This window comes from Phaenicophaeus curvirostris, chromosome 1 (assembly GCF_032191515.1).
Source record: "Phaenicophaeus curvirostris isolate KB17595 chromosome 1, BPBGC_Pcur_1.0, whole genome shotgun sequence".
NCBI lineage: Eukaryota > Metazoa > Chordata > Aves > Cuculiformes > Cuculidae > Phaenicophaeus > Phaenicophaeus curvirostris.
Window position 1 is genome coordinate 10,579,660 of NC_091392.1, and position 27,106 is coordinate 10,606,765.

General features: G+C 35.0%; 1 protein-coding gene across 10 annotated transcripts in view; it reads left to right on the forward strand.

Moving 5' to 3' along the window:
- CACNA2D1 (calcium voltage-gated channel auxiliary subunit alpha2delta 1) overlaps positions 1 to 27,106 on the forward strand; it is a 390,104-nt gene that overhangs the window by 214,636 nt on the left and 148,362 nt on the right. For all 10 annotated transcript variants that reach the window (XM_069875667.1, XM_069875759.1, XM_069876321.1 and 7 more), the window contains exon 6: positions 9,002 to 9,131. In XM_069875667.1, coding sequence (XP_069731768.1) covers positions 9,002 to 9,131 — 130 coding nt within the window. The remainder of the gene's footprint in view (positions 1 to 9,001; positions 9,132 to 27,106) is intronic.

Genomic DNA, 27,106 nt, shown 5'->3' on the forward strand with positions numbered 1-27,106 from the left:
GCTGTTTTAAGTATGAAAAATAATTTTTTATTACTTTGTAAAACTCTTTTAAAAATGATGAGTTGTCTTTGCCACATGGTTTAGATAGTACTCCTAATTCAGTGATGCCTTGGGTTTGTTTTGAATCACATGTGAAACTTTAGCTCTCTCTAATTTTAAAACTAATTTTTTAAAAAAATAGCATAAATGCAGCTATCAGGTTTTTTTAAAAAATAATAATGATGAAGAAAATACATATCTATATCAAGTTGAAAACTGTTGAAAAACTAAGGATCATAACTTGAAAAATTTCCTGATGAGTTTTAACATATCATGGTTCCAGGGGTATAAGGTAAAATGCATCAGGTGAAGAACGTGTGAATCGATTGTAATAATCTTTTACCTTCTGTCTTGTAAGTGTATTACTAAAACTCCTTGATCTTCATGTGGAAATATGTGCAAGTTATATATAATTTGAAATGAAGAACTGCAAGATGCGAAAATCCCCTTACACAAGTATTTTCTTTTCTACTAACTGATGGTACTATGTATTGCAAGACTTGCTCTGATTTGCAGCTACGATTATAGTAGTAAAATGAAGTCTGGTAATGAATTAGCCCAGGTCTACTTGAAACCAAGCCTGAATCTACTCTATATGTGATTAAAGAAATGATGTTGTTTTTTTTTTCCCTGCCAACACAACTCAGGAATTTTCTGGCTTTTCTCCTCGTAAAATACATTGAAAAATGGCAGAATAACTTGATTTATTGAACAGACAAGAGTAGTATTTTTTTTGCATTTTGTACCTGGGCAGGAGAAAAGAAGATTTTTCTTTGTAAGCCAGTGTCCCAGGAGCTGCATGTTGGGTCAGGTAGAGCCCTTGAGAGGGACATGGCACCGGCATATGGTCGGTTGAAAGGAGTTTCTGGAGCTGGGGCAGGGCAGATGGGGCCTCCATCTGGGAGGGAAGAAGTCTCAAAGGTCACAGCTATAACGAGACTTTTCTACAGACTGGAAGGGTGATACCAGGTTTCTGCAAGTCCAACAGTTGCCAGTTTCTGGATGGAAAAGTGAGACTGAATTTAAAGACCTGCCCTGACAGTATAGAGAAATCTAGGGCAGGAATTGTGTTACCTATTACATGTCATCCAGCAGATACAAATTTCCTCTAGTTTTGGAAGGCATTTTTAAATTTATCTGCTAATACACATCTTTAGAAATCTCCCATGTATCTGCATAGATAAGAAGAGATATATCTCAGTGCTTTCAGGCTCTGGATGCTAGCATACAAATAACAAAATCAATATCCTACCATCTGGTTTTAGCTACAGGTGGATTTTATAGCACCTTTTTTTCCCTCAGCTAAAGCTACTTATTTTTTTTTCTATATTTCATAGACAGTGGAGAACAGGCACTTCCAGTGGGAAATTAATCTGAAATAATTTAGGATGAAATTAGGTGCTAAGTTTTAGAAAACCTAATCTCCTTTACAATGGAGCAGCCTAGCAACTGTAGCCAGCTAACTTCCTTATGTAAGGTTGTGTGGAACTCTTATTCTGCTTTCAATGTATGCCATCTAATATTTTTTGACATTATAACATCACAGGTATCTATATGAAACAGCTACAGTCACAAGTATGATATATCATGTTTCTTCTTATCTTTTCTGTGTCCTTTACTTCTTTGATGTTAAAAAAAATTGTTAAAATTAGCCATAAAGAGTTTGTGCCAGTTGTTCTCATTTCTGATGAGTAAGTGGGCAAAGTATATTTCACATACATCTTGCTGTAGTGAAGATGTGGAAAAATACACATTATAATAAATAATTATAAGTTATTACAAAATATCCTATGGTATATGGGGAGGAGTGACAAGCAGAAAAAACCAGATTTTTGTGTTCTTTGTTCCTGTATCTGGTGTTTATCCTTTTTATACAGAGGACTTACTGTTCTTATTTCTGGTGATTCCATGGTACTTTGAAGACTTCCATATATTTTAGGAAAAAGAATACTTTACTTTTTTGCAGTGCATTATCCCCTTTCACATGTGGAATCCAGTATTATAATTTCTAATTGTGTGATTTGGATGCCATTCTTTGTAAAATGAACATGAGGATGTGATTGACACTGGCTGCTTTAGTACCACAACTTTTTGCATCATTCACTGAGAAATGCATGCGTTTTTCCAAGTATCACTGGGAAATATGTCAGGTCTTTCCATTTCAAGGCATTATAGTAAGCTTGCATCCAACCCATAGGGAGAAAAGGTATTCCTTTGAGCTTCCTGTTGAAAATATAATGTTCTATTGCCACAGGGAGGAGAGGTTCTTGTGGTTTTATTATTTTTTTTTGTTGTTTGGGTTTTTTTTAAGTATTCTGGTTAAAAAAACTAGGTGTCAGGTTTATGTTCTTTTATTCAAATTTGTGCAAGTCTTCTCTTCTCCCAAATGAATATATACATTCAAGGCTGCAATGAAAAATACATGATTATGAAATATATGACTGCCCCAAAGCTATCTCCTACCTGTGAAACAGAGTTATGAAATAATAATGACAAGAGTGATAACTGTAGTTGTCAGTGGCCTAAAAAAGATGAGGATGTTCTTAATATAGAGAGTCCTACCTTGAAGGTAAATTTGCATGAAAGAGCAGTGCAAGAGCAGTCTCCCAATGGAGGCAAAGTTTATGCCACACAAAAGATCAGAATTCATCCCTAAAGCTAGTGATTCATCAATTTAATGGAAAAATTCTTCCTTCAGAATATTTCCTACTGATATCAAATGCATAAGTGATAACAATTGCAGCGAATGCAGTCTAATTATTTATTGGTAAACAAAAACAAAAGCCAAACTTGTTACAGAATATTTATAGCATGTGAAGTAGTGATTTTCAGTGAACACTTTGTTGCCTGAGTATAGATAATGATGTTATACAAGGGTTTTGACATGTAACATTAAAATGTACAGGTCACATTGAGATTTTTAAGTGGGTACAGAACAAAACAACTGACTGAATCTGATGTTTTCATATGACTGATTGAAGGCAGAAGTAGGCTTTAAAAATTGCGAGTCAGATCAAGAAAACTAGAATGGACCACTTACAGTATTTTAATAAGACTTGCTATTAAGACTCACCAAAACCTTTCAGTTGTGTTTCAAGTTTAAGAAGTTAAAAAAAAAAAAATAACGACCACTTTTATCTACATAGATACAGCTGGCATTTAATTAGTGAAAAACTGTATTGTATTTACATAAGCATGAATTAGTGAGTGATGTTTGTATAGTGCTAACCATTAGATAGTATTAACTAACACTAACCATTAGTGTTAACACCCAGAATCACAGAAAAAATTAGATTAGAAGGGCTTCTGGAGGTCATGGAGTCTAACTCCCTTCTCAAAGCAAGACTTCACTATTATTAACGTTGTTATTGACACAGAAGATGGTACAAATTAGGAAGAAAGAGCAATGATCAGTTAGGATGCTGCAAGATGTACTGAATCTAGACTTAACCAGCGTGACTGAAGATAAGAATATGCTGTGAAACTGAATCAGTTGGTGGCTTAGCAAAGCGTGGTGAAGGCAACGGCATCAGATGAAAAAAATCAAATTAATTACATGTTCACATTCAGCAGGTATTATAACTAATTCCCAATGAAGCATTAAGATGATTTAACACTTATTATTCTCCAGGGATATGATCTTTAATTAGATGTGGGGGTGGTAAAAGGTAGGCAGTGTCATTTATTCTAATAAGAGTAGAACAGTGTCTATTTTGAATTTTAATTGGATGATATATTGAAAATCTAAATTATCTAGAGTGCATGGTAGTCTTGAAATTATAGATGACCAAGTATTCAGTATTTTATGTTACTTTATGTTATGTTACTTTATGTTATGTTACTTTATGTTATGTTATTTTATTTGTTTGAGTACTCTAGCGGGATGTGCCTACAGAAATTTGAGGGAGGGTATGAATTTTAAAGGTTGTGTTTTTTTTTTTTTTGTTTTTAAACAATTCACTGGGCTTTTCTGAAATGCTCATGACATTTTAATCAGTTATAGTAAAATGTGGTTTTATTCTAATACGTCCATATATTCCTAGTGTTGGCCAATAACATCATCATATACTGTCAAGCCACTATCAAAGTCCATGCTGAATTAGGCAGTTCTGTTCAATATATAGTAAGTTAAAGGCAGGCGGGAAAACCTTTCACAGTGAACATCCTGATCCTAAACTCCTGAGTTTTCCCAGGCTACCACCCCATATAGAAGAGAGTCGAGAGGTTTAGATGTGGTTGTACATTGGGACTCCTGGACTCCTTGACAAGGATGCATGACCCAGGAGATATATGGAGATGTTGCCTAAACCTCCAAAGGCAGAAGGGATAGAAATAGCAAACTCAAGTTGCAGCTGGAGTTTGTATTGCTGAGGGATGTAAAGAACACCAAGAAGTGCATCTTTAAGTACATTGATATCAAAAGGAAAGGTAAAGAAACTTCTCAGTGTTGTGAAGACCTTGTGGCTAAGGATGTAGCGAAAATGAGGTATTAGATTTAGGAACCACAAAAGCACGTCAGACATACACTAGTCAATGGGATGAGATGGGATGGATCCAAGGGTACTGATGTCATTATGAAGGAGCTCTCCATCATTCTTGAAACACCGTAGGGATTGGGAAAGGCTCCTTATGACTTAGAAGGTGGGGAGGAAGTGTCACACATATTTAGGAACATAAACATGTCTTATATTTCTTATGTGCTTATATATTTAAAATACGCAGCTTCTTTTACTTGATATTGTAGTTAAAGAGAAAATAGGAAAACACAAATGATTTTTTTGCAAACTACAGAAGACTTTATTCAGCTTTTCTGTAAAGGTTAGCTGTAATCTGTTATGAGGAAAGAATATAACTTTCAATTATTTTCTGATTATTAAGTAAGAAATCAAGATTTCAACACATACTATGTCCGACTAACTAAAATGTAGTGTTGATTTTAGTAAAGACAAGCTATTTGTATAGGTCTTTAAAATAAATTACATTAATTGCTAATCTCCTTAGGTAACTTCAGATTTTAGAAAGTGATGCACTCATGACTGATCTAAAATGCTATGAAGGTGAAATGGCTTTTAGAAACACATTCTAGCTACCTTTTCAAAATTAACTTCACTGTCTTGTGCTTAGAAGAGCTGTTCCCATCCTTCATTTGCTGCAGGCATATTGCTGAGCTGAGTGCTTCAAGCGACATTTCATTTTACTCTTCCTGTCAGGTCCAGCTGTAAATTTTTAATGGGGCCACAAGCAGTGTTGAAGGGGCTGCATATGTAGTTCTACTGGATTGCTTTCCAGTAGAGAAAGGGGAGAAAAGAAACCCAACAAAATAGAAAAAAACTGATTTAGAGTAAGGAACTGAATGTAGGAAAAATTCTGTGCTTAGTTTGTATATAGAATCATAGAATAGTTTGGGTTGGAAGGGACCTTAAAGATCATCCATCTCCAACTCCCCTGCCATGGGCAGGGACACCGTCCACTAGATCAGGCTGCACAAGGCCCCATCCAGCCTGGCCTTGAACACCTCCAGGGATGGGTCATCCACAACTTCCTTGGGCAACCTGTGCCAGTGTCTCACCACTCTCATGGTGAAGAAATTCTTCTTTATGTCTAGCATTTTTCTGTATATCATGGCATTCTTTTGTAGCGAGTAGGTCTGAGAGTGGACTAAAAAAAAGCATAGACAGGAAGACTCAATTATTTAAAACTTTGCGTTTAGGAATTTCAGCAGATACTCAGAAATCAAAAAAGGGAAGAAACTAGAGATGGAATTATAAAACTTCTGGAAACCTGCAAGGAAAGACAGAAAGGAGTGATAGAGCAAGAACTTTAATGTCTCTAAAACTCTAACAATACTAACTCCATCTCCACATTCATTCTCTAAGAGATATTGATAGGAACAGAGTTTTTATGCAAAATACCATCCTTAGATTGTAAGGCAATGGAAAATACTAGCAAACAATTCCTTTTTACTTTATGTAACTATGCAAGCAGGCAGGCAGCATTGTTTCTTGCTGCATATCAGTTCAGAAATTAAAATAAAAAAAAACTGTGCATTTCATTACTGGTTTGTTTGTTTGTTTGTTTGACTTACACATTTCCAACAGCTGCAAGAAGCAAAAGACAGTTTTATACTCCTGGAAAAAAATTATTTCTCATTTATACTATGACTAGTGCTTTTCAACTAAATGAAAATTTGCAAGCAGAGATACAAAATCCACTCGTCTTCCTACAGCTATGATGATGAAAAGTAACTGAATGACGTGGAAAGGAACTGGGATATGTTTGGCAGCAGTGAAAGGAACAGCTAAAGTGTGTCGGACTTTCTTGAAATGCCCTTGCTTCATTTTGTTTTAATGGTTATTTGCTGTTCTGTACAAAGCGTTCAGTGATACATCTTGTTATAAAGCTTCCAGTTAACTCGTGTACATACATTAATTTATGTTCACAAAACCCTTGAGAAAGAAGTTGCATCTTTCTGCTATGTATTTGGCTTGTGAGAAAAAAGAAAAAAATACCGGAAAATAACCTCCACTTTATTTTACATCATGCCAAAAGTGATTTAGCCAAGATCACAAAGAAAAGCTACAGAAGAACCCACTTTACCTTAATTTTAGCTGCTGTATCAGTTTCCTTTTATTCTTCTGGTGAACAGTAACCACATGAAAAAATACTTCACTGATTTTCTTTAAAAAAGCCTTAAAATGGCACAAATGTGAACTGAAAAGAGAAATGGATTTTATCTGTCTCGCAAGGGAGGGTGGAATTGGTCTGGAGATTCATTGCAGAGAAATGAGTGAGTTATTTTGCTGACTGTCAGTGGTAGGTAACAATGTAATTCAATAAGTGAAGGCCAGGTTTGAATGGATAGAAAATTAATCTTCAGCTGCTATCTCCTGTGGGATTTTCCAGTGCCAATATTGATTGCATTTCAGCTCCTGACTTGAGAGAGAAATTGGTTCGAGTTGGATTTTAATTATATTCACATGCTGGATCACTTTCATTCGAAATAACGTGTTTTGCTACTTTCCTGAAAACAAAGTTTAACTAGGTATTAAAAGTGTACCAACCAATGCCACAAGCTGTCACACTTTTGACAGAAATACCTGACTAAAATAATCAATAACACTGAGGTTTTCCTTTTTAATCTTTCCCTGTATTTATTTATGTTTTCTTTTTCTGATTTAGGTGTATGTAACTTGAAATTCATAAGTTTGGCAAATGAAAACGAAATTATTTTAATTTATATAGAAGGATCTACTGTAAACATCGAATGTGTAAAGCCTGGGACAACATTAGTCTTGTTGGACTGCTGGTAGATCATGGAGAGGGATTTGGTGAGCATCTCCAGCAGCTCCCTTAATACCCTCGAGTGGACCCCATCTGGCCCCATAGACTGGTGAATGTCTGAGCAGGTCTCTCACCATTTCCTCTTGAATGGTTGGATCTTTGTTCTGATCTCCCTCCCTGCCTTCTGGCTCAGGAGGCTGAGTACTCAGAACACATTTTATCTTACTATTAAAGACTGAGCCAAAGAAGGCATTAAGTTCCCCAGCCTTATCCTCATCCTTTGTCACTATGTAAAAAATGTCTAATTAAGATGAGATATATTTTATTCTAAAAACACACATTTCTCTTCATTGACTGTGAAGTGAGGCTGGGTGATGAGGTCAAAACTAACGTGTTGTTGAAATGAGTGGATGTCACTGGTTAGATGAGTTCTGCCCTTTGTGTTTCCACTGGAAACCACCTTCTTGAAACCCATCTGAGACTGTTGCTTACTTCAGGCAAATTTGAACCTATACTTAGTGTAACATTTAGCCATAAACCTGTGATGAAACAGCTGAGGTCTATATGCAGTTTAATTAAACTACTTTATGGGTAAGTTAAGATCTATCTGTCTATACTTTGATAGGGGATAATGGCCACAGTGGCAGTGTATAATCTCAGCACACACGTGCCTGATTGACCAGGCAGGTGCTTCTTTGTCAGCTCTTTTTTTCGTGCACAGCACATTTTTAAAACTTGATGACTCCATAGTCTTAAAAATATCCTTATAATTGACTACAATTTCTGGCCTCAGTAATCATTTGGTATTACAGCTGATTCATTATTGATTTAAGGGTCAGTCTACTCGTGCCATGAGGATTCTTCTAACAGCTGCAGCTGAACTAAGTGAAGAGATTGCAACCTCCCCTTTGGCCTTCACTGCCTCTTTGGTTTCCCTCGCTTTGTGCAATTTCTGTAGCTGAGTCAAAATTTTTAAAAAAACTAATCCAGATGATGGAGGGAACTGGAAAGAATCAAGAAGAAAGGGTGCAGGCAGGTGAGAGACTATGGGAACCCAAACCATGCAGCTGGTGGTGAGCACTTGAGTGTTTGGAAACCTTTCTATCCAGGCAGTTTTAGCCAGGAAAGTACATGAGATTTCACTGAGACTTATTATTAAAATAAACCAATAACCAAAATGTGTCAATCAGAAGTTCTAAAAAGGTTTAATTTCCTTTCCTTCTTTGAATGTACAGCACTGTTTCTCAAGAATCTATCTATGCAATTGTATATTAGTGGTATAATTTTAAAATTTGTGATTTACTATTTAAACCACAGGAGCAAAAAGTGAGATACACAGTATTTATATTTAAAATTTGATACAAATTATTACTTATAATAACGGATATAGCTGTAAAAACTCCACACACTTACGGAATTAGGTTTGTAAGGTGTTAGGCTCTCATTTTTCTTTTGCAGCTCTTCATTTCTCTGAGTTGCATTGACTAACTCAAAATTCAAAATGATGCATATACAAATATTTCTGGACTCTGAGCAAATAAGTGTGTTGATACACAGATGCAAAATGTTGCCTGTGAATGAAAGGCTATGAGCCTGCCTGGTAAAAAGAGCAAAATGTGAATGGGAACGTTTTTAGCATACTTTGTAATATTTTACCCTTTACATGTCTTTCTTTAAAAAGCCTGAAAAGAATGACACTGAATCTGGCAGCCAGAGAATCAGACCTGTATTTGAAGAAGATCCTGTTTTCCGACGACAAACATCTTACCAACATGCAGCAGTCCACATACCAACAGATATTTATGAAGGCTGTAAGTAGCATGTGAACAAAGTGATTTTATTTTAATATTAAGCTTACTATTTGCATCCCATTCTTAAAACCAAATAACCTACAAAAGCAATTTTCATCTCCATTTTTAGTACAGATTTGATCATGTTGTCTTTTTTTTTCTTTTCTCATTGCTGTTTGATATGCAGTATTATGATTCATCATATGAATTAGTAGGAGCCACAGTCAAAGAGACCCGTTTGGATTGGATCTGAGTTTCAGAAATGGAACTGGACATGAAACAAATCTCATACATTCTAATTTTCTTATCCATCCTTTCTCTATGCTGTGTTATCACTTAATAGAAACAATTATTGACAGATCTTCTTTACATTGTTTTGGCCTCAGGCAGAAATGAGTACTGAAAACATCTTTGAGTATCTCAAAGGCATATACAATTTGAGCAAATACCCTGTTGTGTGAGATGGTAGTACTTATATAGCATGTAGTGCATTTCCAGAATTGCATTAACAGACCTACTAAACTATGTCAAAAATAATAAATATACATACAGTAAAAAGATGTTTCAGCATTCAAAATGGCTGTGTATTTGTAAAAAAAAGAGAAGTGAAATACAGTCCATAAATTTTATGTGTGGTTTTTTATTATTTTTTTTTTATTTGGGTTCCTAATTTCAAGTACACAGTCTTTCTCCTCTTTCAAAATCTCATCAAGAGGGAAGAGACCCTGATGTGACCTGAGCTCTTTAAAATTCATGGCCACGGTTGCATGCAGCTTATATAAATGAAACAGGGATGAAAATGGAAATGTCAGTATGATGGGGGAAAGAATCATAGTAGCTCATATCCTTATATGGTGTTCTTGACTGACAGACCTAGAGGATTATTTGGGAATTCTGGCTTTAATAAGTGGTAAAGTGCACCTTAATTGCAGGATTACAGGAAATAGACACGGCGTTTCCTTTGCTTTTGTTGGAAGAGTATTGCTACTTGACTGTTAAAATGTTATAAAAACTTGCCTTCAATCATTAGGATATTTGTATAGACCAAGTGAACTTTGATATAGGATTGTCATCATAACAATATTTAAAATGTCTTGTTATGTAGAATTAACATTTTATTTCTAAGGACACATCTCCCTTAAAAATATGTGCTAAGCAATATTACTATATGGCCTGTTAACCTAAAAATGAAAACTTTTATTATATACTAAAATAATAATAGAAAAAATGTACATTTTTTGAGAGGAGTAATGGCATGTTCAACATATATTGTTCATGAGGTATTCATGATTCTTTGGGTTTGGCTATCATGTTGATTGACAGAGATAGGGAAGCCTAGAAAATTACAGATAAGCCTAATTCTGTGTCAGCAAAAATTTTCTTGTTGGGTAGGTGGGTAACTTCTGCTTACAGATTGTGGTTCTAGACATAACAGCTTGAGAATAACAACAAATCACAGGTTTCCTATCAATAAACACGAAGTCATCACAAGGTTTGTTTTATAGTAACAAAGTTCATGTTTTGTCTGAAATACGGTGAGCAATCTGGATGTTGAATGTAGTTGTCCACCAACAGGTATTCCAAAACTGGAGCTTAATTTTCTTTTCACAAGCAGTATTATTCACAAGCAAAGTTTCTAACCCTAAAAAGAGTGATAACATATTTTGAACTCTGTTTTCATTATTCTTCCTGTTCTCATGAGTTAAACTGTCAATTCTTAACTGAGGTTTCAGTGGCCACTATAGTAGAGAATTATACACTTAGAAAATAATTTCCAATAAATCTGCAATTTGTCTACATCACAGTCTGCTAGTGGACATTTACAAAACAGATATTACTACGAATCCTTCTGAGAAACAATGGATGAGACACAGTTTACAACTTTTTTATTGCCTTGAAGCCACTTTTTATTGGACTGAATTACACCCTAGAAATTTCGGTTTTTCACCCTTATCTTATATGCTTTGTAGGATGCCAAGGGAACTGCTCTTTGGATCTCATGGAACACATTTCAGTGACTAGATATTTGGTTTGTTGACTCTTCCTTGAGATTTACCTTACCTTCTATTGCCTCTAACAGTAGCATGTAGTTGTGTCTAGAGAAGAGGGGTGATTACATTGGAGTCATGTCCATTCCTGAATCTGAATTTTCACTTGAATCTGTCAAACATACTTCACCATATTACATATTTTTTTTGTTGTGTGAAACTAGGAATTTTAGAATCACTGACTCTTAAGCAATATGTTATCCATGGAAGTCTTTCTTCTCTGCTCCATCTTCTTCTTTTTAGTTAGATTTTGTCATTATTAACTTTGAAATATAAGTATGGAATATCTGTTAGATGAAATTCTGAATGGTGGATCCACCCTCCATTTAGCTCTTTGAGAATCTGGTTTAGCCAGTACAACTGGCTATAAAATTTTCTTTGGCTTCCTACAAATAAAGTTATTTGCTTATTTTGAAATGCGGTGAAGAACTACTTGTGAAATAGTCCATTTTATTTTGCCATAGAAATAATCAACAAGTCATTACAAAATATCCACTCCCTACATGCAGGTTATATACTTTCTGGTGTATTTCACTGTAGAAGGAAATATTATGAAAGTTGGTTATGTTTTCTGTCCTCTGTATTTGTGCCAAAAACTCAGTAGAGGCAAGGAAGAGTCTGGGGAGTTAATTTATTTGCCTGTTTCTCAGGTTTAGAGTCCCACTGCAGGAAAGTGCAATCCCAATGAAATAGACCCAAATCAGGTTTTTAATTCAGTATTTTTCAGGAGTCCCATATAGGTTTTGAAATAAAATCAATCTCATGCTGAAAACAGGACAGGTCTTCAGGTTGTCTTTCTACCACATGCACTGGGAGTTAGTTATGAATCTTCTGTTAGTAATAACAGAAGCCTTGTTTCTTAATCCCCATTAAAACTGTGCTCTGCTTAACCCTAAGCAGAATATGGAAACTGCAGGCCAGATGTAAGAGGAAATCCTCAGCACAAGGCAACTGAGGTTAATCTGCCTAGTTGTTACCACCACACGTTGCCCTCACTGTCTGAGATGGTCTGTGATGCATAATGCACCATCTGCTGCTATGGTTGCGCTAGTTGTAGGTTTGTAGTCATGTTACAGTTTTAGTAAAGGTGTTAGGCAAAGCACACAAACAAGGACTGCGTTTTTTTGTGTGGAGTTAACTCCTTCTTTACTCTCACTAAAGCAGAAATTGAAATATAGCTTCACAGGTCACAACTTGATTAGCAGTGAAGAAGGGATTAAAGTGTCAGGTTGATAATAATGTGTCTTGAACATGATGACATCACATTGAATATGCATGGACAACTACCAGCAAGTCAACAAGGCTTCCCCTGCTCAGAACCTATTAAAATAGTCATAAATAGAATTACAATTCATTGATGGTTCTTACAGTGTAGTAGTTATAAAATATGCATGTTGTTAGTTAATATCCTCCTTTTATAAGGATGACAGACAAAATGTTGCTTTTACTTAAAATTTTCTAGGATGTATAGTATTTTTGATAGCCAGTTTTATGGTGGGCATCAATTTCACCTTTGTTCTAGTGTATCCTATATGTGAATATTCAGTTCTTGATAAAGTATTTTGACATAATAGTTTTTAATAGTGGGCAGAATAAAACTTGAAAAATTCTGTTTGGGTGATACAGTGATTTTTATCTTTACTGGAATATTATCTCCAACTGGAATTTTTGTACTATTGAACAATTTCTGCATACCATGGAAGGTATTATGTGTGAATGATAGTTAAGGTTGATTCAGTAATCAAGATACTGATGAAGTGTGGTGTAAATATTTTGGCTTGCCACATCATTGTTCCTTAAATGACTAAAGGAGTGATAAAACCTTTTTATGTTTTTTTGTGTGTAGTTTGAACAGCCGTAACAGACAAGTAAGACAGTTTTATTTACTAAATTACTTGGTTTGAAATATGTTAAGATTAGTGCTATTGATATATTTTGGCTATTCAGAACTGTTTTTCTGATGGTTTCCTCTAAGGGATAAGTGTATAGCGTTATTTTAGTACAGCTGGGATTGAAAAATGATTGTTTGTGTCTGTTCACACCTTTAAATTTGAAAGTAAATGTAGTATTGGATCATTATGTATGTGTGGTTTAGTTGGCATGTGAAATTACTGCTTGTTCTAATTTTTATATATATATTTTCAATTATTTTTATCACTGAGTTATTGGTGAAAACATGTAATGAGGGAAGTGGACCTTTAAATGAATTTTCAGTGTCAGCCTGTTTTAAATACCAAACACTGTGGCTTGGGGTAAGTATAAAGCAAATGTTAGTTGCAGCTAAGTCCCTAAGTACTGCCTGGTTGGCTCAATATTAAACCTGGAAGGAAAATACTGGTGCAGAAGCTTAAGCAAAGAACTCTAGGGTCAGTATTGCTTTTCATGTTCTGATGATTACGATTTTTTTGCCCCCCCAAGTAGCTTACTAAGCTCCCTGAATGAAAATCTTTTTAAATAAGCAGCAAAAAGAAAAAAAAGCTTATTTCTGTCAGCATTCATAAGGCAAAAAAACTTGAACAGAATCTTCCGTTGTGAGGAGGTACTTGCATTTTGCTACTTGAATTACATTAGTTTTATTGGATGGTCTTAGCATATTTACCTGGCATCAAGTTTATATTGAGTTCTGTTTTAACGTATGAAAATTTAAGATAATAAGGTATGATAAAGAATGATGGTCTGGTAACCAAGCTTAATCTATTCCTTCTTGAGAAACTAAATTTTGTCAAGAGGAATAATCCTGTATACCAGTTTTAAATAGCAAAAGCCAATACAAAATACCAAGCACAGAGTATTTTTCCATAGCTATAGGTTATTTTGGAAGATTCCTGAGTTCTTGAAAGTTAAAACCAAGAGATTGTGCCACTGCTTTCATTTTATTTTTCTGAAACAAAAAATTTGATGGCAGTATATTTTTAAAACAGCTCTGGGTAGATAGGGGGTGCAACATCATGATATCTCTGATAGCATATGTGTCTACTCACTTTTCTGCCGAAGCTGACACCTGAGGGGTGTGAGAACTCTTAATTTATTTTAACACATATCTTTAATTTACTGGTTTATGTGAGAGGCTTTGATACTCATTTCTGTCCTGTAAACAATTGTGATGATATTATATCAGTTGATTACTGACAAACATAGAAATCATCTCCTTCCTGGAGAATATCCTGACTATTCTAGATGCCCTCTGACACTGATTTTTCACGCATTGCTTCTTTTTTTTTTTTCCCCTGGAAATCTGGCTTATTTGAAACTGTCGTATGAGGGCTTATTCACTTGAGTTGTAAATCTTTCTGAGTTGCTTTATGCCATTGTGCCTGAAGAGAATCTGTGTCTGAAGACTCTTAGATTGCACAGGATCTTCAGCACTGAATCTACAGATTTTGACAGTCTCAACTGTATGGACAGAGATAATAGTCTGCCTACTATACTTGCTTTTTTAAGATTCGGGCTGCATGGATAGAATTGGTTAGGTACATATTATTTTGAAGGTTAAAGATATAGTAAGGAATTATCAATGTAGATTTAAAGCAATGTGTCTGATAGTGGTGTATCACAAAACCATCATAATACCAGAATACCAGGTCGGAAAATTTATGAATATGTTTTAGTCTGGAAAGTTTATCCAGGGCTGATTATTAAATGTAATGTAAGGTTCTTTATGGAAAAATAAAACCAAATTAAAATAAAACTTACTTTTGTTAAAATTCTAGATGTTCTTCCAGATCTTGAGTGTCTTGCCTCAAACATTTCAAAGGAAATTTTCCAATGTTTCTATAAAATAAGAAAAAAAAACCAAACAAAAAACCCCAAAAACATTTCAGAAGTAAACTCAGACTCTCAAATGCCACAAAGTTTTATCAAGATGTAGTTTTCTAAACACTGATTTCTACTGCAAGTGGATCTTTTGAAATATTCTGCTTCTGAGCTTAAGTAAGTTTATTTGAAATTAATATGGAGTTAGCCAATTAAAACCAACTTATGACTGATGTAGTTCGTATTTGGTATGTATTATTATGGGAAGTGACTGAAAGATGGCTGAATCTTAACACTCAACATGTTTTCTGTAATGTTAATTTGTATTAAAAAAAAAATTGAAGAGACCTTTGGAGCCTTTTCTCTCCAAAATTCTTTGGTTTTGAAAACTCAGGATTTTAGACAGAAATGTGCTATAAAATCTTTGTGTTCTTATTTCATTTTTTTCACTTTGTGACATTATTTTTCACAGTTTGTAATAAAATGTGTGAGAGAAAATGGACTTATGTTACACAAGGGGAGGTTTAGATTTGATATTAGGAAAAGTTGCTTTACTGAAAGAGTGGTCAAGCATTGGAGCAGGCTGCCCAGGGAGGTGGTGGATTCATTTTCTCTGGAACTGTTCAAAAAAAGGTGTAGACATTGCAGTTTAAGACATGGTTTAGTGGGCATGGTGGTGTTGGGCTGACAATTGACTTCATGATCTTAGAGGTCCTTTCCCACCTTAGAGATCCTCTGGTCCTATGAATGCTAATTGTTATTATCATTTAGTGTGGCTGCCTTTCACTGCATATTTCTTAACCATCAGATTAAGATAGAATTATTTTGGACATTATATCAGGCCCTGAAATTCCAGTATCTGTTAGGCTGCTTGACTGAGTAATGAATGTTTAAGCTGTGCATACTGCCAAAATCTATTTTGGAGGCCAGATGATGACTGCTGCTCCTCAGATCTCTTTCCGTTCCTTCTCCAATATTTTCTATCTTATGCACAGCTTGAAATTACAATTAATATTGAATCCTCTTGTACCAAGGGAGGAAAGTTGGCTCTGCTTCAAGGTTGATCCTTTTCTTATGGTAGTAATAGCTAAGGATGGCATTTGTATTTTACAAGACAGTCTGCAAAGGAGAATGCTGAATATAAGTAATCTTTATTATTAGAGATATTAAAAAAGCCAACAATTTTAGAAAAGATCTTGAGAGATCGATTCTGGTGTGTGGAAATCTCCCTATGCAGAAACTGGTGGAAGGTTTCTTTATGTTATAAATCTGGCTTAGCTTTGCAAAACAGTTTGATATGGGATGTATACAATGTACAAGCTTTGTCTTGATCCTCAAAGAAGGGAAAACATAATCTCAATCCTTTATTCAGCTGTATCACCTAAAAGCCTCTGTCAATGAGAGGAATGGCAATTGTGTTCTCAGACCTGCTCTGCAGTAGGGGATGACCATCGGGTGGTTACTTAGGCTTTCTGTAAGTGTAAATTCGAAACACATATACGTTTTCTAGGATTCACAGGAATTTTTATGTATTTACTTCTTCAAAACTTTTTCGAGGTAACTGTAAGGGAATGTGAGAAGAATTATTTGTTATATTTGCAAGCTCAGAATGAAAAGAAGATATATTTAGGTGTGTTTCAGTATGTTAAATAAGTAGATATTTTGAGTTAATTTGACTGCTAGGAAAAATGTGCTAAACTGCTTGAGGTAATTAATACCTAAGAAGAAAATATCAATTTTTGTGAAGTGCTTCATGGGAAAACAGTGAAAGGTGTTCTGTCTAAACGACCTTAAAACCTACTTTAAATGGAAGCATAAGAGGTTTTGGAATATTCCTTTGTTACCCTGAGAGCCTGTCAATTCTTTTTTCCCCTATGCTCAAAGAAATTTCCCTTCTTACTTCATACTCATTTGGTTTTTTCAGTTTCAGTATGTTGAGATGAAAAAAGAAAGAGGAAGGAGAGGAGAAGGGAAGGAGAACTGTAGCCTACCCCCTTTTTATTTTAACTCTTTCTCTGTTCTCACACAAGCTGCCAACTGTGTTCTGAGCTGTTAAATTCACTCCCCCAATGACCCTAACCAGAACTGTAGAAGCACCAATGCGCAGGCAAATTCTACCCTGAATTTCTGTGGCATCCAGTGCTATTGGATGCACATAGTACAGAGCTATATAAGTGCTCAAAGATGAAGACAAGATGTTTTAAACTTAGTAATATATTGTAAATTGCATAAAATAACGAACATATTGTGAAACGCAAGTGCCTTGATGCACACATAGATAGCTTCTGTACAGACATTCTAATAATATATTAGAATAAGAAGAGTCTGTGTTTATTCTCTGCTTAACCCACACAAAGTACGAGGAAGAAAATAAAAATAGTATCTTCAGACTGTAAATTTTTTCACTCTGAAAATGTGAAATATTTCCTATAGAAACATCTTTCTGCTTATTAAGATTTTTAGAAAGATATTCATGGTTTGTCTTTGTTTTAATCCTTAAAAGGTTTAATATACTTATTATCAACAGCTAACTTTCCCCTGTAAAGAAATCTAGTTTTCTGTTTTGCAGTATAAAAAAAAAGTTTGAAATTTGTAAACTCCATTGCTAAACAATTTGTCTTCTCATTTCAGAAGTCTTGTGTTTCCAGTATGTGATACTACAGCTGCAAATTTTGCTCTGTTGTTGGCAGCCTAGCTATGAGTTATGATTTTTTTATCCTGTACTGGTTAAAAATTATATCCCAGGTCTGTTGGACTTTACAAGATTTATATGATGAATCCTAGTGACACTATATTCTAACTATATTTCATTCAATCAACTTTTTCACAACAAAGTAAAATAATGTAAAATTATAGATGTACAGGAGATAAAAACTAAGATTCAGAGTATTTTATTCTGAAAAAGGCTAACCATGGTAGCTGATTTATTAAAAAAAAGACAATAAATATGGATACTGAATGAAATATTCCTATTTATAAATTTAGCTGAGTTGTTTACAAAGAAACTGCTTGTAAAATTAGCAGTGGATGAATGATCGTCTACACTATAATTTTAACATCTGCATTAGCATATTATCCAGTATTGTAGTTGTTATTATTTTAAAGGGGGTATCACATTCATAAGTCATAGAATCATTTAGGTTAGAAAAAAACCTTTAAGATCATCATGTCCAAGTTAACCTGTCACTGCCAAGCCCAACAGTAAACCATGTCCCTACACATCTACACATTTTTAAATACCTCCAGGGATGGTGGCTACACCACTTGTTACTTGGCAGGAGAATCAATGTTCGCCTTTATACAACCTTCTTTCAGGCAGTTGTAGACGGTGATAAGGTCTCTCCTCAACCTCCTTTTCTCGAGTTTAAACAACCCCAGTTTCCTCAGTTGCTCCTCGTAAGACTTGTTCCCCAGCCCATTCACCAGCTTCCTGGTGCTCCAGCGCCTCAAAGGCCTTCTTGTAGTGAGGGGCCCAAAACTGAACACAGTATTCGAGGTACACCTCACCAGCACTGAGTACAGGGGGACGGTGATGTCACTGTTCCTAACGGCCACAGTATTTCTGATACAAGCCAGGATGATACTGGCCTTCTTGGTGACATGAGCAAGAATTCAGCCAGCAGACAACCAACACCCACAGGACATTTTCTGCCAGGCATCTTTCCAGTCATTCTTTTCCAAGCCTGTAACATCGTATAGGATTGTTGTGACCAAAGTGCAGGACCCAACAGTTTTACTTGTTCAACTCTATAAAACAGTCCTTGGCCACTGAGCCAGCCCAGATCCATCTGCAGACCCTTACATCCCTCAACCAGGAAGGCTGAGAAAGGGAGTTTCTTAAGTTTCTGACTCACTGCATTTTTATAAGAAGTAAAGACACAATAGGAATTCTTTTCCCCAACATGCCTGTTTTACATGAATTGGCAAGTGGACTAAGGTGGGGTCAAACCTGTAAATGTGGATATTTTATAACTGGAACATGACACAAGCTTCAGTTCTTTGGATTATCTCTCACATTCTGTTATACAAAGAAGCCTGCACACATAATCTATTTGGGTTTTTTATTTTTTTCTTTTATTCTTCTTACAAATCTGAAATTATCCCTGCCTTTCAATTTCCCTCTCTGCTTTTTCCTCACAGTAATTTTTTAACTTTTAGGCATCTTATTTACATATCTTTATTTTCTGATCCTCTGGTTCAGCAAACATCTGCATATCTTCAGTTGTCTGTCCTCTGTCTTGCTAGCTTTAGACGTTTTCCTGTTTCCTCTAAGTGCATCTCTAGTCATTATTTTGTATCACCATTGGGTAGTATTTTGTAAATAAGTAGCTTTTGTCACAGTTTTGCTTAAGATAGTTGACATCTTACAGTCTAGGCATCTTGTCATCTTCAGTGTGCCCTTTCCCCCTCGAATCCCCTCTCTTTGGCTTCTCTTTTGCATTTCTTTAATTGTTGGTCATTTCACAGGATATAAACCTTTGAAAAGAAATATCAGCAATTTTAAACAATGTTACTTTTGGTCTTTTTCTATAGAAACATTCATCACTTTTGTCTGCTTAGGATAATTTTCAATGAAAAAATATACTGTCGAAACCCCTTGAATATTGCACATATCCAATGCATAAGTTTACATTGATTTACACTGAATTCCATGTAAGTTGAATGAAATCAAATAAGCAACATATGTCTTGAAGTAGCCTGTAGTATCTGTTTCTTAGCAGGACTTCTAAGCTCAGACAGGGCAATTCATTGAGACCATTGCCTGTCCTTTTTATTGGAGTCAACCCCTACTTGGCAGACAGCCTTCAAGTAAATGCACAATTTCTCAATCCATACCAAAAAAAAAATCAACCCAAGCAGCTGTTTTAAAATGAAACTGGGACTTTTCCATTAATCTATGTGATAATGTTAGTTATCCCTAATAAACAAGGTCACACACCCCATTGCAAGTCAACTTTCAGTTCACAAGTTGTTTATTAATATGATTTTGTTTTATGCAGTTAGAAAACCCACTCTTCAAAACAATCATCTATATTACTGTTCGTTCTATAGGAGTATTTCATGTTATGTTATTTGTACTTTTTAACCTTTTGGCCTATTCCTGTGAAAGGCTGATTGTCCTTGGTATCCATTTATTTCCAGTAGCATCTAAAAGCACTCAGACTCATTCAGGTCACCACCTTACTTTATGATGTAGAAAAAGAATAGTTGCTGACCACAGGAAAAAGAGTGAGAAAGGGGGGGGGTGCATGGTAGAATTGAGACCTTGGCCTTCTCAGTTGGCAGCTGAAAATCAAAAGCGCACTTGTGTAGCTCAGCATGATGGGTATAGCAAGTGACAGACCATTCAGAGCTGAAGGAAAGAAGATAATGAAAACTTAAATTAGAAAATTTTCCAAAGCAGGCTGACAGAACAGCTCAAAACAAATTAAAAAAAAAAGTCAAATAGAGTTTGGCAAAGAGGAAGAAGAAATAAAGATTTGGAATTCAAAAGCAAGTGCATTTTTATGGCTTTGCAAATTAAACGTTGATATCTTACCATGTGAATGTCTTTCCAGAAGTGCATGAATTTGTGATGGTTGGCTACATGAAGGTCCAAAGAGATTTTAGTGTCAGTTGGTATCTTCTGTTTTGCATATATCCAGAAGGATGAAAACAGATTTTCATAGCAACACTATGCCAGTGGCAGATGTTTGCAAGTTATTTATATTCCTGTGGTTCTGTATGGAAGAATATTGCTTATTAGAAATTACCAAATAGGATTATATGAACCTTGTTCACAGCTAAAACTGTTTTTTGGGGTAACAGAAAATAAATGATGTAAGAAAGAAGTAGCATAGGGGGTACTGATCTGGGGAGGTGCCAGATGTTGATACACTATTTCCTAGTTGTTCTGTCTTCTAGAGATGGGAGGGCACTTGGTTGTTTGGGCTGTTGTTATGCTTTGTTTAAAATACAAATTTCAGGAATGAACATTATACTATGTATCTGAGTGAAGTTTCTACACAGTCAGCCTAGACATATCAGGTGTGTATTTGATACATTGGTTCAGTGTCATTTTGCTGAATGCAAATAGGAGTGCTCAGTTCCTTGGAAAAAAAAATGAATGTCAAATACTGTCAGTTTTGTTGCTGACTTACCAGGACTCCACATAAGAACGTGTCTACATTTGATTCTGAGTTCAGAAGAGCTAGGTTTTTACCTTCTGCTTCTCTACATGAATGTACTCCAAAATTACCATGTCTGAATGAGACACATGTAATCTAGAAAGGATTTAATGATGATTCAAACACTGGAAATACAGTGCAGCGGTTCCTATAAAACTGTGATACAGTCTAAAAGAGGGTTATGTTGCACTGTTATTTCTCAGAAAAAGAGCCAATTGCTTCTTCAGGTGTAAACAGTGTAATATTCTGGCATTAGTGGTCTTGATACCAATGATGGTCGACAGAATTTCCTTGTGACAAAGGGTTTTTTATGTTTAAGGGGTTTTTATGTTTAATAATTATGCAGAGAGATATTGTCTGTGGTACTGTCTATGGCAGTTCTTCACATAACTATGTGATGCCTGAGTTGTGAAATAACATCATCAAGACATTAGAAGGCTATATCTGTCATTGATAGTTATAAAGTACCCATAGATTTCTACAAAAATTATAGAAAATCTATTTTATTATTTAATAATCACAATTGATCTTAGTATTTAAACAATACATTTTATTATAATTTGGATGTATAGATTACCTATACGTTTTAGAATACTACATACACAGACACAAAGACAGTAGTTAAAATAAGCGACATAAAACTTCAGTCTTGCAACAGCCTCACACGCAGTGTCCTCACATCTTACTTTGTCACTATGTCACACTATATCTCTCAGATTTTTGCATATCTTGCAAGATGTTTAGCGTATCTTTAATGATTTTTCAGCTTTCTAATCAGGTGACGTGCTTTTTTGCCTTCTTATACAGTATTTGTGGCTTGATCTAAATTTACATTTTGACAGTTTTTTGCTCTGCAGTAAGTGAACAGTTGATCTTAACATATTCTGAACTTGGATATAACACAGTCTGAAGGAAACCTAAAAATGCAGTTACAGTGAGATTATTAATTAGCTCATACTCTCTTTATATTGTTGAAGTCTGTGTACTGCTTTTAGTTGGACTAGGATTTCTCCTGAAGCATCCAAATAATACTAAAAAAGTGCTAATATTTTCATACTAACGTATTATCTACTTATGAATATTTGATATAGTGAAAAATGTAAGATTTGTAGTTAAAAAGGAAAAAAAAATCCTAAAATGGTGGTAAAAATAAAACATTGTAGTTAAACTGTTGGATGCTTTTTGGTAGTAAAATAATAGAGAAATAAAATTATTTCCTGTGGACAACTTATAAATGAAAAGGAATTGTGTCCTGAAAACTCCATTAGATCTAGCTTGAATGTAATAGCATGGACAGTGAGTAAATGAGATTTCGTTGAAAGATGCCTGCTCTATATTTAGAAGAGATCAGGTGAGAGATACCGAGTCTCACTTTAAATTATTTCTTCATTAACTTTAAATTTCATTTCCTGCACTTCTCACCAGCATAAGAAATTTACATTACCTAACGAGGACAATCTTCCTTCTTTGAAAACCTTAATGCAATGTGAAACCCATGTTTTGACATAAAGGCTAGATAGATGCAACATTTCTTGTTAGGCCAACAAATGTAAATGGTTGTTAACTTGATTTTAATCATTTATTTTTTGTTCTGAAATCTTGAATATATTATTTTTATACAGACAGAGAACAAATGCTATAGTGCTTGGTGATGAAATAGTGTTACCCCACTTACTTGAACAGAAGTGTTTGCCCGTGAACAAAGATACGGTAAACATCACATTATCTGTGTGATGTTGTCAGCTTTGACGAATTGGAACTCTTGTTTTGTTGTGGATTTTTGGTTTTTTTGTGTTTAGATAATAACTTAAAAAAAAAAATCTTGTAACTTTTAACTTAAGATGAGTTATTTGATAAAGTTAAACATGGAAATGTATTTTCTTATTTATTATTTAATCAACTATCATTATTTTTCCATCTTACCCACTCTCTGTATATACCTCAGAGTTAGTGCTGATTGCCATATGTGAAGAATCTGCAGCATTCAATTACCTTATGGATCCTATTTTAAGAAAGGGGGAAAAAAAGACAATGCTATTTAAAAAAGTCTATTGTTAGGATCTTATACTCTGTTATATAGTAATTATTGCATAAATCAATGTGTAGGATATAAGTAGAAACAAGTCTACATGTTAACTATTCTCTGAGAGCGAAAGGATTTTGGATAGTGTCTAGCCTTTTTCTGTCTGGTAGGAAGATTACATTGTACAGATTATACTTTCATAAAAAAAAAGATTCAATTCTATATTGAATAGTTATTTGAAATCAATGGAATGTTTTGATTTCAAAAGTTCATTTCCAGCATGCTTTTCTGCAAAAGCTATTATTGCAATTTGTTATTACTTATTATTGTAGAAGACTGAGATTCAAGAATATAGAAAAGGCAAATGTTGCAAGCATCTGTGTAGGTCCCAGAATTTTATTTCCCTTTGGCCTATTCATCGTCCTTATCTCTTTAAATCATTAAAAAAGCATTTGTGTGAAGAGTTACAGTGTACTGGTCTTCCCTGGACAATCAGGGAAGAGTGCCCCAGGAGTAATTCTCAGGTGGGAGGTGGCGATTACTTGTTGACTGTTACTACACAGAACAGAACTGAATTAGCAATGCTGTGAACAGGTTGCTTTCTCCCAAAGTAAGGATTTTACTGGGAAGAGAGGGCAATGTTTTGTGCCAACATTCGGAAGAACCTCAGCAGACTGGCAAAATGGCTTGACTGAAACCTCCTGAAGTTAAATAGGGGGAAATGCAAAATTCTGCATCTGGGGAGGGATAACCAAAGCACCATTACAGGCTGAGGGCTGACTGGTTAATTAGCAGCTTTGCTAAGAAGGATCTGGGTTCTTCTACACTGATGAGACCAAACCTTGAGTACTTTGTCCAGTTCTGGGTTCCTCAGTACAAGAAAGTTATGAACTTATTCGAGTGAGTCGAGAGCAGCAGGTCCTAAAAGATTATTAAAAATCTTCAGAGTGTTCCAGATAAGGAGAGTTTGAGAGAACTGGGGTAGTATAGCCTGGAGACGAGAAGACTCAAGGGGATCTTTTCTGAATGTAGAAATACCAGGTAGGAGGGACTGAAGAAGTCAGTAGGGCCCAGCAACAGGACAAGAGGCAATGAAAATGCATTAAAACTCATTAAATTCTATCTCCACACAAGAAAAAAACTTCTTCATTGTGAGCATGGTCAAATGCTGGCATAGGTTGTCCAGAGAGCTTGTGGAGTCTCCATCCTTTGAGATATTCAAAATCCAACTAGAAACAATCCTGGACAAGCAGCTGTAGCTGACCCTTCTTTACCAGAGGCTTGGACTAGGTGATCTCAGAGGTCACTTCCAGTCTTGACTGTTCTATGGCATTGTGAAGTTTAATATAGCAGCAGACCAAGGCCTGGCTAATCCACTGCCAATTAAGTACCATGCTCAAGCATGGACAGGGGGAATGTTTAATCACTTCAACTGATAATAGCTACGTGCAGCTCAGGGGCTACAGGTTTAGCTACATGTCATGGCTTTATAATTCCCTGACCAATGTTACCTAAACAAAGAAACAAAAGCTTTATATATAACCATAACAGATCACACAACAGCTTTCATTATTCCTGTACTATAAAATAAATATGATGACTGGTTGCAGTTAGTTGGACATACAAAATATGGTATCAATATGTTCTGTTTACTGTGTATCGTAATTTCTCTGCGTTCCTTAGAGTATGGTACAAGTTATGAATGCTTGTATATAAATACTTTTAACATCTTGATAAAGTGTTTCTCAGAGACACTTTGTGAGTGACAATTATTTCTATGAGACTTTTCTTTTTACAATCTTCTTTGAACACCTTTCATATTAGTATTACTTGATTATAAAAGGAGCTCCATACTGATATTTGACATAAGCTTAAAATCAGGGAGTTCAGAAACCTCTGATAACGTACATCAAACTTGGTATCTTGATTTTTTTTTTTCTTGTAGAGCCCAGAGCTCAGCTATATGGGTCTTCCTACCCTGTAGCTCTGTTGTGGAAACTTGAAAACTCAAATTCCAGGTGTTTTGGGACTCATTCTTAGAAGAAGGTGTTCATGAAAAATTATTCATTAAATTTTTCTTGAATTCTGGCTCACATGAAAAAATGAACAGTATTTTGAGTTGAATTAATTGTGTTATAGAACAATTAAATTACTCCAATTCTGTACTCTGTTATGTATTTGCTTTAGCTTATTCTGTGTTCTGATTTTGAAGAAGGGAAAAACTTGAAAAACTTGGTTGATCTTAAATGTGTGAAAGTTTTCTGAGATAATGGGGTTTTTCACTAAGTTTTTTTTTTTAAATTAACCCTCCCCAACAGTTCTTGAGGAATGTGAATCTCAATTACATGTCCACTCTCAACAAGCTGCATGAAGTTGAGGAGTCGCTGCCCATCTCTAAAATATATTTAAAATAATAGTGGTTGTTCCCTACTTTGTGAAAACCTGCTGTTATCTTGCAATTAGGTAGTGTCTGTTCTTAGATTAAGTATTTGTAATACAGGAATTAATTACTTGGTTAAGAATTCGGGGACTACAGAAGGTGTCTAGATTTTCTCAGACAAATTGGATATTGAGTTATCAATGGATTAGCAGGCTGACAGGTTACTAGTACAAAACACCTCTACGTCTCTTTGCTCTGGTTTCGATTTTTTGTTTTGTTTTGTTTTGTTTTTTTCTTTTTTGAGGATGAGCCTAGAAAAAATGTTTAGTCTTCTAGGAAGTGTTTGTTGTACATGGATGACTGAGACTGTGCTGGTCTAATAGAAAGTCACAGGATAATAGTCTCTTGCCACTAGCTTAAGTGCAAGGTGAAATGGAAACATTTGTTTTCCAGATGAGACATTGATTTAGTAACAGCTTTCTATTACTACAAATTACTGATATAGACGTTAGCATTTCCCTGTATTTGAACCAGCCTGATGTGTTCAGAATTAATTACATGCTCCAGCAGCTACACATAGCCAAAAGCTGTTTGGCTCCAACAACAGGCTTGTTATCCAGAATATGGGCCACGCTTAGAGGAAATATAAAATCACAACTATTATTGTTGAGGGGTGTGCTTGTTTCCTTTGTATTTTCCTCTTTTTTCCCCCCTTCTTTTTAATGCTTCTTCTCTTCTTTTCTTTGACAAATGGGGGACAGACACTCTAGAAATGGTGAGAAAACAGATATGTTTCCTTATGATTTTCCTGTAGACTTCATCTCATCCACAGTTATTATTGGTGGCTTTAACAGTTTTGTTATATGCTATAACAAAACTGTTGCTTCCTTCTAGAAATTATGAAATTATTTTATAATATTTATTTTAAGGTATTTTCTGGTATTCTTTCCCTATGTAGTGATCCTACTCTGTAGAAGCTGAAAAGGGGGGAGAGCAGTGTCAAGCTTGAGAACTCTTCCTCAGAGATTTCTAACTTCCTGGAGTGTCTTGGATTGTTTGAAACAACTTTACTGAAGTGTGGTAAAATATGCAGTGCATAAATATATATAAATAAGTACTAAATGGATCAAAAAATGTAAGGAATATAAAAAAAATAGCATATATTGTTTATATATAATATAGTAATATAAAACATATTGCTTGCATAGAATCCAACAAGTAACTTCTTTAGCTCATCTTGTTTTTCTTTCTGTGACCTCTGACAGATTCTTTGCCCATTTTGTTCAATATCAGAATATTGCAATTTAATATCACCACCAGGCAAACAGGAAGCCAAAAGATCTGGTAATGGGATTATGATCATAAGAGAAGCAGAAAGAAAATAAATAAAGGGATGTTGTACATTGTATAAACCTTAACTTCCATGTGCTAGTAATGACCCATTATCAGATTCAGCTCAAGGAGATAGCAAATTTCTTACATAAATTAAGAAAAACAAAATTGTTCATTAAAAAAAAAATCCCAAACCAGCATTGCTTCTTGATATAGACAATAACATGTTTTCATTAACTTGTTACTCTATCTGATCTTGAAAAACAAGGAACACACTTTTTACCTACTTCAAG